Source organism: Alligator mississippiensis, chromosome 4 (genome assembly GCF_030867095.1).
Source record: "Alligator mississippiensis isolate rAllMis1 chromosome 4, rAllMis1, whole genome shotgun sequence".
NCBI lineage: Eukaryota > Metazoa > Chordata > Crocodylia > Alligatoridae > Alligator > Alligator mississippiensis.
In genome coordinates, this window is record NC_081827.1 from 153,972,154 (window position 1) to 153,984,522 (window position 12,369).

A 12,369-nucleotide genomic window follows, 5' to 3' on the forward strand; every position below is an offset into this window, starting at 1 on the left:
TGAGCACTCCGTGCCCATCCATGCTCCAGTACCTATAAGCCTTAAGCACCAATTATGTGGCTCCATCTGACCCTACACCCCACCCCATGCCTCGCAGATGGTATTGATCAGTCCCTTGTAGGGCTCTTGGCCCACTTGGCATCTTTGCCTTCTCTTACTGGGCTGTTTAGCTCAGGATACATTGTGTTGGATCCAATTTCTGGGCTCCAGCTCCAGTTTTGCCCTGTTGGGCTTTGGCTAGCCCCTCTTGGGTGCCAAGCCCTTGGCACCCGTCTCCAACCTGCTCTGGGTGCCAAGTTGGATCAGAACTATGGTAACTAACTGTCCATTAAAATCCAGGCAAAGGCAGCAACAGGGATATCCCCAGATAGGGAGGAAATGTCATGTTATGGACAGGCTGCAGAGAAATACGCCGCAAGGGACTCATAGGCTGTGTGCGCCTACTGCAGGGCTAGCTGTCCAACAGTGGTACAGCAGGGAAGAACCCTGCTTGAGCAATAAGGACACTGCTAAGCCAGCAGGGTAGCAGCAGTCAACTGTCCTGAAAGCAACTTGGTCATCAGGCCCAGAGTGGGAACTCCTGTGGGTGGCTGGAGAGTCACTTTCCAGGATGGGATGGGGCTTAGGAAGCACATAAAGCCAGTGCCTGTGCCCAAATGGTCAGTCTGACTATACAGGCTGCCTAGGAAAGAGCTGTGGACCAATAAGGCTACAGAGAAGTTCATGGCCTGACAGCAGAACTACCCTGGGGGCTGCCAGTAAGACATGGAAGATTTGCAGAAGAATACATCCCAGTGCAAGTTAATCTTGTAGCCCAGCCAGCAAGCTGGTGGATGTTTTGGCTGTGGGGAACAGCTGTACTGCTACCCAGCACATCCACAGGTGATGAACAGTAGAATGACCTTCAGGGAAGGTTAGCTGTGAAATAAGCAGGGGTCATTCTGGCGAATAAACAGTCACGGACCAAGCAGCGGCAGCACCATCAGGATGTGGTGAGAAGAGCAGATGGCAATAGTTTCCCTCCTGAAAAGCCACATATATCCTTGAATGGTGCTGTGACATGGTGAGTACAGGTCACCACTATAATAAGCCTGCCTAGCCTCCAGCTATGGGTCTACAAGTCCTCAACGGCAGAGCAGGTGGAAGAAGATGTTAGAGTGTCAAGAGCTGGAAAGGCAGATGAAGGCTGCAGCAGAACAAGATTCCCGTTGTCTTGGTTTCCTTGCCCTTGGATCAAGGTCCCATTCTGTCAAGATTCCCAGCTGTCTTGGTTTCCTTGCCATTGGATCATGGTCCCATTTTGTCAAGAGCCAGGTAGAAGCTGATGTGCAGCAGCTTCTCCAGAATAAAAGAAGTCGTGCACAGGTGTCTTCCATGCCAGTATAGGATGTTTGGGACCCAGTGCAGGGAGAGTTTATGTTGCAGCCAGAGGGCTGACCCTTTTGTTATAGTTTAGATTGGTGGTTTGGAAGTGGCTGTAAAAGGAGTGTGTCGAGGCCACAACAGGGTGCCTGAGCTGCTTCAGGGTGTGAAGCCTTGAGCACCCAGAGCCCAAATGGAGGGCCTGTGCTTATATAGTCAGCCAGCCAGCTCTGTGCTTGTAGCTAGTGTTGCTTTGGAGCCAGATGGCCCTGCTGAGAAGGCAGATTGCCTTTCTAAGCAGTTCAGGTTGTGTTCTTCTTGCCAGAATGCCATTGCACCAACATCCCACAGTGCTGTGCTTTCTTTCCCCAACCTTCCTGAGGGAGCCCGTTTATGACTTACTGCCAACTTTACTACCCTGGAGTCACGGGCCTTGCCTTGATTATGACCCCACCTTTTAAAGCTAGATTGACAGACAAGCCACAGCCATAATTTTCGGGACCATCATCCTGGAAACGTGGCTTCTGGAGTGCAGCTGAAAATCTCTTGAGCACCGAGTCACCTATTATATGAATTACTTTCATCCCAGAACATATGTGGCCACAAAACACTCCACTAACTGGAAGTGAGCGAAGGTCATGGACCTCATTTCCACCTGGGGTGAAGAGAGCAGCCAGTAGTCCCTCAGGAAGACTCTACAGAAACAAGTTGTGTACACATAAAACATAACAGAGATGGCAGTTCATGGCACAATTGTGACTGGCTGTTGCAAGGCCAAGACAAAGGTCCTAGAGGTGCAATATCAGAGAGCTCATGACCCCAGTTGGGTCTTGGGTGTCCAGAGGCATAACTAATGCAGGGGAGTTTTGTCCATGCATTCTGGAAAAAAACTCCCCTGCATCTAGGAAGGGGGGGGGGGGGGGAGGAGAAAGGGGATAAGAAGGGTGGTCTTACCTGCCCTGGGTATCTCTGCTTCTCCAGCTTGCTCCTTCCTATCTCCTCCAACTGTGTGGGAAAGGGCTGTCTTTGCCATGGCAAAATCTGGGGGCACCATTCTGGCACCCCGTCTAAGTCACTGTCTGGGGCTGGGGCTCCTTTTGCTCCCCTCTTAGTTGCAGTATTATGGGTGCCTGTCAAGTGACATACACTCATTACAAGCTCTTGGATTATTACTCCATCAACTTGTGCTTCATCACCAACTTTGGGGGGATCCTGGAGTTGTATGACAATAGTGATGACAGTGAGCCAGAGGACCATGAGGAATTTTTGCTTAGGAGGATTCTGGGGAGTCCTTCCTCCTGTTTGGGACTGCCCAGCAGGGGATGCATGAGTCATTGGAAGGTTTTAAATGTCAAAATGTATATGATCCCACAAGACAGCATGTGCTGGGCAGTGTTGAGTATTGTACACATGTGGGTTTTTCTTTTGTCTGAAAAGAAAGTCAGAGGTCTCGTGCTGTACTATAACCAATCCACCAGGATGTCTTTTCCTTTTGCACAGACGTAGGCATGCACTGCTTCCTGCTGAGGATCATGGGTCATGTCTTCCCAGAGGTCTGGTCAACATGAAGTAGTACAGTAATGACAAAGCTTTTCCTCATAGTGTTCTCAGGGTCTGTATTCTAGACTCACAGGGAGGGAGTTTCAAAACAGGAGGAGTACCATAGAAAGAAGCTTGCTGTCTGTCTCCAGGGCTGTGTATGCTGATTTCCCAATGACTGTAATACAAAATACACAAACAATAGTAAGAGCAAGAGATCACTTCTCCCTTTCTAAGGCAGCATTCACCTTCCTGAGCCACAGAGTCAGGCACCCTGTTGCTTGTTCTTCTTCTCTGCATGATGCTTTTCCTTGCCTAGTGGCCTCAGCAGGAAAGTACTCTCAGTCCTGCCTGATCTGTGCTGTAGTGGTTAGGCAATGACCTATGTTGTGGGAGGTCAAGGTTTATTCTCCCAGAATGAGGTAAGAGGAGAAACCTTCTTGTCTGAGTCTTTTGAAACTAGTGCTGAACATAGTCAAATGGGGCAAGCGGGGGAGCAGATGGGCAAGAAAGGGTTGGGTGGATAAGACTGAAGCTAGTTAGTTTGTTTCTGCTGTCTCTGATTTCTGAGACTGATCATTACCTCTGTACTTCTTAGAACAGGTGTCAGCAGCCAGTGGAACCAGTGGATCTGGCCTGTGAGCATGGGGCTTTGGTGGCATTTGGCAGCAGGAGGCTTGAGCTGTGGGTGCTCTCCCCATGCTGACATGGAGACAAGTGGCAGCAGTGCCTGGGTCCTAGCACCTGCTTTCCCACCCTTTTCTGACCCAGGGTGGGTCAGTGCAGCCCACAGCCAGAAGAGGTTGCCTACCCTGGCTTAGAAGAACTGTATAAAAGTAGCTCCCAGAGAGGATCTCAGTTTTGTTCCCATGAGGTGATCTTATCAGTGTGTGACTAGGAAGATCCCTAGTGATATGAACCAAGACTGGCCTTAAGAATATTATCTTTCAGAGTCTGACTAAGATATGGCAAGTAGAATGAGAACAAAAAAAAATAATCTTCTGACAATAAACTATTCCAAGCAAAAAATGAGACACTGGGTGTAAGGCTGAAAGTGAATAAACTTCCATTTAAAAAGCCACATTAAAAGAACATTGATTTTGCAAAATGATGCACACAAAATGCATGAAATACCATAGATAGGGCTGTTTCCACTCCCTTAATTCTCTGAGACCACTGCCATTCAACCTATAATTATATAGGGTACTATTCCCACACAGCCTCCACCCCATTCAGTGTTTCTTACCCCTGCTTTCTCTTCTCTTCTTCTCTTGCTGTCTCTCTTTCTCATGCAGTCACCATTACAGCCCTGTTTAGAACTAACTTTCGCATGGATTTCCCCTTTGACCTGCAAGAGCTGCCAGCCTTTGCTGTAATAGGGTAAGTCTACAGGGACTCGACTAATTGCAACGCTAAAAGTATGTCAAGTTAGCTCTGCAAGTCCTTGCATAAAATCTAAAGTAAGGCCTCTTTAGACTATTTCACTCTCTGTAAGGTTCAGGTTTCGGATATAGTGATGTTTTGTGTGAGCATGGAAACCCAGTCTGATTTTTCTAGTGTTCACAGGGTCTGACCTGAGCTCCGGGTCCAACAAAGCAGATATTCAGCTCAGCTTCTTCACTTTTTTTAGGAGGTTGCACCCAAATTTGTTCTAGGGCTACACAGAACTCAAGTGATATTTTCAGCATGCCTAGCCCGCTGAACAGTGGTGACACGTAGGAGGTACATGGGGGGTGCATGCGTGCCCCCTGAGAGTGCTGATGCACCCCCTGACAGCAGCATTCTCTGCTTAGGTGACAGATAGGGGGGCAGGCGGGAGTGCTGGTGTCCCCCCCACCAAGAATGCCAGCCAGGGAGTGGGGGTGCCAGGAGAAGTGCCACTGGCACTTCCAGGTGCACCTCTGGACCTTCCCCCCACCGCTGTTTGGTGTGATCGGCCATGGGGGGGGACCCTCCCAGTTGCTGACTAGCCACTGTGGGGCAAGTGGCCCCCCTGACTCAGGAGGCACCAGTTGCCCATGCCACTGAAGGTCAACATGCTCCTAAGTCATTAAGGAATTTGCTAAGTCCTGCCATCCAATTTTTCTCCTTCTCCTAAAAGTCCCATTGCAAACTTCCACTTATTCACTGACCTTGGATGAATCCAAGGGAAAATTGGCTTTTAAACTCAGCAGCTTTAAAAACACAGTGTCTTTTTGGCTTTTGAGCAGTCTCAGATTGTAGCTCTGCATTTCTCTAGCACTTCACCTCTGCTAGGAAATGTACACCATTAAAAACACTTCAGGGGGTGAGAGGTGGCCTTAGATGCTACAGTGATGGGCATACCTTACAAAAAAACAGAGAAAGAAAAAGATAAGGGGCTTTTTGTTGAGCCTGTCTAATCCTTTTGATTATTTAGCAATGCATTCCCTCCATCCCATTGACAGCAAATTCCTTTCTCTTACTATCTCTCCAGTTAGCGTATTTTCTGTCCTTCAGACCAGTCTAAGGAGCATAGGTCAACAGAATTTTCACTCTTGAGGTGATAAATTTAAAATTTATAAAACTGCTCAAGAGCATCCACACTCCATTGGAGGGAAGGGGGTAGAAATTTACCTAGAATAGAAAGAGCTTTCATCTGAAGTTTACCTTAAGGTATTCAAGCTATTTTCTATAGATATTATCAGTGGCAAATTAACAAAAGTATTGCAGATTCTTACTGTTTTATCACTAGTTCACTGATGTTTGGTATTTCCATGCAAGCACATGAAATAAAACAATTACATGGGAATTCCATGTTCTGTTGAAAAAAGTAAGTTTCCAGTGACTGTAGCTTAAAACCTGCCCTTGATTCATCTTAAAGGCACCAAAATAAGAAGCCAAATACAAACAACATTTTCTTATCTTCTTCATGCAATAAAAAGTATTTTTTTTAAAAACAATCTCATGATATTGGCAGCCTGACATGCATTTGGAGTGCTTGGGATTAGCAATAGTGAATACATTTTCTTTGTGGACAGTTACAGAAAATATTTAAAAACTTAGCTAAAGGCTTGTCTGCAAAATGCCTTTTCTTGAGTAAAAACAGCTGGCCAATATTTTTACATAAAATATTTGTCATTGAAAAATATCCTTATTTTATAAAATGTGTTTTTGTGAAAATTTCCTAATTAGTTTTTTTCCATATTTTTTTTAATAATTGCTGACAAAAATTGTAAATTAAAATCTTGCCAGCTGTTTTTTTTGGTCTTTGCTGGTTTTATTGGACAGTTGTCATTTTCTGTGTGGTTGTGAGGTCTTATGCAGTATGCCAGGATATTCCACAATAGACAGATGAATCTGTGTAGTCAGTTATGCCCACTGGTTATTTTTTGTTTTGCTGGTTAGAGATGCATTCGGTTTTTGTTTTTCCCATTGCCAATTTTGATTGGTCAGTCCAGGATTATGGTAGGAATTTTTCAAAATACGATTTTTTTGGAAGCATTTCCATTTTTAAAGAAAAAGTCAATATCTTGAAGGACTGATTATAACATTTTACAAAGGAAATTCAAAAAATGAAAAATCTGTCTGCTTTGTAAATAAATGGAGTGATAAATGAATGGAATTTTTTCAGGATTTTCAAGAATATCTTTAAGATACTGATATCTGTGCACACTGCAATTAATTCCCCAACCAGAGTATGTGCTGCGTAAAACAATGTTTCCTTTTACCAGGTTTAAATGTTTTGTTCTTCAATTTCACTGGGTGAATGAGATGTTTTTCGATTATGCTAAAACAGTGGTCTTTGGTCCTGAGTATGCAGGCTAAGACCTGTTCATACAGCTTGCTGCACTTTTTGGTTAGGTAAATTATTCTGTAGATCATGAAATCCAAAAGAAAAGCAGAAAAGAGATTTATGCAATCATGTTCTGTTTTTCTGGGGGTATAGTTCCCCTTTTAGAATGGTTAAAATATAAACTGAGAGAGAAAAGAGTCCAAATAGGTTTGTCTTCCTTTGCCATAGCCCCCAGTGACTGTAGCAAATGGCTTAGGCAGCTTTAGGAACAGATTGTTTCTACCCACTTGTTTCCATGTAAAAGGCTAGGTGAATAATTCTGTGTGAAAAATCCTTTAGATTTTATTCCCTGATTGATAAAATGTGTGTGGTGTTTATTTTACTTCTCATCATTTATTTTTATTTTTAATGTCTTTCTTTCACCATAGGATCTGCTGTGGGTTCCTTGGAGCATTTTTTGTTTACCTCAATCGCCAAGTGGTTTTGTGTGTCCGGCGACATAAGACTTTAAGCCAGTTTCTCACCAAATAGTGAGTGTGCTTGAATATCAATACTCTCTTGTAGAGGCTACAGTCTGAAACCCTTCTTCATTGTGGATAGGACCAGCTGGTCTCGTGGAATCCAGCTGGACTTTTTGTGAAGTTCGGTGCTAGTCAATATTAGGGTGAGAGTACACATTACAATTAGCATATGCCAACTCTAAAGAATGTTAATTGATGTTAGCATGTGCTGTGAGCAGTCACACATTAAGGTTAAATATCTTCTCTAATGTGCACTGATCAGACCTGCTGCTAGAGGACTGGTGAGCAGGGGCGTGGCTAGAAGCTGATGAGTCTGCTCCTTTCTGTCCTGCTTGTCAGCTCCCTAGCCACAATATAGGCTGGGGGCTGGGGGAAGGAACCCTCCGCCACTTGGATTGCCCTCTGACCACCCCAATCATCCTCTGGCCCCCCAATTGCCCCCCCCCCCACCCCACCCCACTAGCACCTGAATCAGCCTCTCTACCCTTTGATCAGCTGCTGTACATCCAGATTGTCACCCTGACTTTTTTAGCCATTTGGATCGCTGTCCCAATCAGCCCAAGAGTGGCAGTGGTGACAGAGAGGGCAGGGAGGGTTCCCCCTTTCTGTCTGCTCCCAGGCTCCCTGTAGCCTGCAGTCCACACTGATCCCGTGCACCCAGATCCAGCCCCTGCTGGGCCCTGGGGCTCAAAGGGGAGCAGGAGGGAGGGGTGGGGGTCAAAAGGAGATGTTAGGCAGCAGTGGGACCCAGGTGGGGCTGCATTCAAGCATGGAGGGGTAGTGGGGTTTGTAGGGAGCCTGGGAGCAGGCAGGGAGGAGGACCTTCCTTCCCTTGTTGCCACCACTTCTCCTGGGCTGATTAGCATGGCAGAGTAGTAATCCCAGCATGGAGGAGCGGGGGGGAGTGACTGGGGCTGTAGGGTGGGTGGGATTGATGTGTCAAGCAGTGATCCAGGGGTGTGAGAGGCAACTGGGGGGTGTTGGGATGATTGGAGGCTGATAGGGGGTTGAAAGGTGATCTGGGGGGGTGAAGGACATGACAGCCTGGCAGCTTTCCCCTCCCACTCCACTCCTGCCCACCATCCTCCTTCCCTTTTCCCTTCTTCCCCATTCACCCTCCCCACGCATTTGCTGTGCAGCTGTTTCTAGCCACCTGTCTAGAACTGTAAAATCCTGGGATAGTGGAGGACCACAAAAGTGTGGTTTTATCTTAATTGAACATCCAGAGGTTAACTTGAGTTGAGCTAGGTAGCGCATCTCAAAAATAATCCTCGTCCAAAGTGGCACAATTTTAAAATGCCTAGAGGGCACTTAGCATTTGTTAATGAGCCTTAATGTGTGATAATTCAAGGTTTAATTGCTCTTTATGTGGTCTAATTGTAACATGTAATCTCATACTTAGTAAAGATCTCAGAATCTGTCCCAAGGAGTTTATTTCAGGTGAAGATATTTTTATCCACAAGCAAACATTTTTTTCTGAGCTGGATTTTCTTTTTCACAATCTTGGTCTGGAAGAGAGATGTTCATGTTTCCCTGCCATTTTTATTAGGAAGGGAAAATATAATTGATTAGACAGGAAATGTTCTTAAAATAAAAAATCAATAATCACAAAAACATACAAAAATAGAGCTGGAATGGACCTCAGGAGGTCATCCAAAACAATTTCTTCTTCAGAGGCATAGTTTTCTTGTTTTAAGATCTCTGAAAGAGAAAATGTCAATTTAAATTTGACCTAACAGAAATATTTCCATATTAAACATTAAAAAAAAAGAGCAACAACAAGTAAATAGTTGGAAATACTGCATTGTTGAGGATCAACAATGAATCTGAAAGTAAAGAGAGGGGAACTGGTTCCTTGGGTTTATTGCCCCAGCTAAGACAATATGAAAAGGACATGTAGTAAATAGTTAAAAAAAACCCATAGTATTTTACAGCACTTTCCCCTTCTAATAAATGGCATGCTGTTATTATCGACATAGAGAAAAAAGGTCTTTTTGCAGCATATTAATTTTCAGTGTATAGTGGCCCAATAAGAATATATAAAGTATTTTGCCATCTCTTAACATTTTGAAGGGCCTAACTGTGTGAGACAGAGTGCCCTTAAGTCCTAGCATCTTGTAGATTTGAACAAGAAGAAATTTCCAGTTCAAGGAAAAATCAAAAGAACTGTATTTATGATGAGCAGCAGATTTCTCAGTCCTTATTATGGAGCCTATCCCTGGGGTACAATGAGAACAGTCCAAAATGCAACAAAGTGAATGTAAAAGCAGACCAGATGCTGAGAAATGGGAAAATTACTGTATAAGTGAAAGCATAGATTCATTGGCTATATGACCCAAAGAGATCATTAGGTTGCCTAGTATAACCTCCTTCATAACATAAGCCAAAACATTTCGTACAATAACCACTGTATTGAGCCCAATTATTTGTGTTTGAACTTAAAAGTGGCATGGGAAGAATTCAGAAAAAGAGTTTGGTGAATAAAACAATATCTTTCATTTAAATAATATTTGCTGCCAAAAATGTTAATGCTTCAGATCTTACACTTCATCCAAAAGATACCTCAGGTAATAGACTTCCACTTAGCACCACACCTGTAATATAGGTATTGGGAGTAGTGCGGATTCAAGAGGGAGAAAACACTTCATTTCTACCCTAGCAATTAGTTAGCTACTGGAGTCTCTCTAGCAATTGACTCTGATTTTGTTGGTAATTAGTTTGCAAGCATGCCTCAGGCCCATCTATGACCCAACAGAGTCACAGCCCAAGGCAGTAGGGCTGAAAAAAGTGAATGTGATATAGTTTTTAAACATTTTTTTCCAGCCGCCTGCTATACCCGGGAGTTATAACCTTTCTTATAGCAACTGTGACCTTCCCTCCAGGGTTTGGGCAATTCATGGCAGGAGAGGTAAGTGGGACATATAGTTATAAAGCTGTAAATGTGTAATTCTGAGAAAAAATGAATGCATTTAATGTTCTCTTCACCCTTCAGCCCAATGAGCATACACCCTGGGAGAAGGGTTTCCCCTTCCTTAATGGGAAGTAGTGAGAAACGTTCAAGGCCTTTGAACTCTTATGAGCCTGGAAAGAGATTGTTCTTTGAATAATAATAAAATCACAGGGTTGGAGGGACCTCAAAGGTTATGTAGTCTAATTCTTGGTTTTCACACTCTGCTTCAGGCAGGTATAAGCAGTTTAACGTGAAAAAATTAACTCCCAGTATGCAAGTGGCCTTGAGCATTGTAGACTGGATCCAATAGCTTGGTAGGCTGGATCTGTATGTTGTCAACCCCTGATCTAGATGAACATTTTCAAGCAGGAAGAAACATAAGGACCCCATCCTATCTCTGGTGGGCAACCTGAGTGTAGCACTGACCCAGTTTAATCTCTTGAACATCACTGTTTTCTTGCCTTTTATCTTTGCAGTTGATGCCGAGGGAGGCCATCAGCTCCTTATTTGACAACTACACTTGGGTAAAGTACACAGGGGACCCACAGGTTTTAGGGAAATCTGCCGTCTGGATTCACCCCAACGTCAGTGTCTTCATCATCATCCTGCTCTTCTTCCTCATGAAGGTAGAAAGCCCACCCCTTTCCTAATCTGGATGTATGCCTCCCTTCCATTCAGAATGGCAGCTCTTGATACTGACTTCCTTTGTAAAATGCTTTGAAATCAACCTAGAAAAATGTTCTATGTAGAGGCTACAAATAATTATCATTAGGGAGAGTTTGAGGTCTATCTGCTGAGAGGAGGAATAATTTTGATGCTTGGATTTTACATGCATCACTGGGGAATATTTTTCTGGAACTGAGAAATTATTCCCTTCACCCTGACCTTCTTGTCTTTATTCTTGCCCCCCACAGACTGAGACCCTTCTACTGATCACTGTCAAGTAGCTTATAATAAAGACTGGAGTATAGTTTCTTCCTTAAATCGGGGCATTTTTTACTTTGGATAATCTATATTTGCTGTTTGACCCAGTGGCCTCTTCTTGGAGGCCTAGGAAATCTCCTAGCAAGCATGCTTCTTGGTGTGTATTTGATGTTAAGTGTAAGGTTGGAAACTACTAAGGATATTTCCAAGCATTGTTTATATATGGTTTGAGGCACCAGATTTTTCTATAATACAGAAATTTGGTTGGTACTTCTTAGGCTCAGTTTAGCATGAGCTACAACAGGCTCAAGTGTTACGGAAACTTGCAGAGAGCTATCTATGACACTGGCAGATTACCAAATTAAAGCAAAATATGCAAAGATAAGGCAGACATGTACCAGAAAGTCTTATGGAAGTTACAACAGTTCAGACTGAGAAGTTCATCTATGTAACCAATGCATGAGTGAGAAGAGGAGAAGAAGAGGAAATAATTTACTTTTTTTAGGGGGAAGGAGAGAGATGGCAGAGACAACTTAGCATTAGGCATCCACATGCCCTTTTTTAGAAATGATCAGCAATGTTTGATGCCCACCCTGGGCAGATTGTTCTTATATCTGTCAGACAGAGAGCAAAAGGTTCTTTAGTAATGCTGGCCTAGCATGTTCTGTAGCCATATTTATTTAAACAGAGAGACCGGGCCATGTGGAATATCTGCCCTATGTCCCTCTGTTGTCCAGTGAAAAGCTTTGAGAAGCTGCAGTTTTAAGAAACGCAATGCTCTGAGAAACTGCAACTGTCAGGGCATACATTTTACTGTTGGCTTGTGTTAGAGTGGAATAGGTTCCATAATAAAGAGCCTGCCCTTACTATGGTCTGGACAGTGATCAAGTCTGATTCTCCACTGCACTGTACTGTGGTCCAAGTTCTTAACTGCAGCTGGGCTGAATATGGTACAGTTTAGGGCAAAGGGGACCAACCTGGTTGTACTCCACTGTTGCAGCTCTTCAGATTATAGGGCCAGCCCAGAAGTAATCCAGTCCCTAGTACTAGAATAGACAAAGGGCTGTCCCAGGCACTGCTAGGGGGCAAAGGTCATCCATCTTTGGAATATACCTATACCACTGGATGTGAGAGGTCACATAGATTCATAGATTGTAAGGCTGGAAGGGACCTGGGAAGATCATTGGGTCCAGGCCCCTGTGCTAGGCAGGAAAGACAACTGGGGTAAGGTGACCCCAGCAAGATCACTATCCAGTCTTCTCTTGAAGATCTCTAGGTTCTGGAATTCCTGGATCTATTCACTTTGGGCTAAATCCTAT

General features: G+C 44.1%; 1 protein-coding gene across 1 annotated transcript in view; it reads left to right on the forward strand.

Moving 5' to 3' along the window:
* The window catches only part of CLCN1 (chloride voltage-gated channel 1), a 73,824-nt gene that overhangs the window by 44,622 nt on the left and 16,833 nt on the right, over positions 1-12,369 (forward strand). The window contains exons 9-12 of the mRNA XM_059726249.1: positions 4,197-4,281; positions 7,084-7,185; positions 10,000-10,084; positions 10,603-10,752. Of these exons, the coding sequence (XP_059582232.1) occupies positions 4,197-4,281; positions 7,084-7,185; positions 10,000-10,084; positions 10,603-10,752 (422 nt within the window). The remainder of the gene's footprint in view (positions 1-4,196; positions 4,282-7,083; positions 7,186-9,999; positions 10,085-10,602; positions 10,753-12,369) is intronic.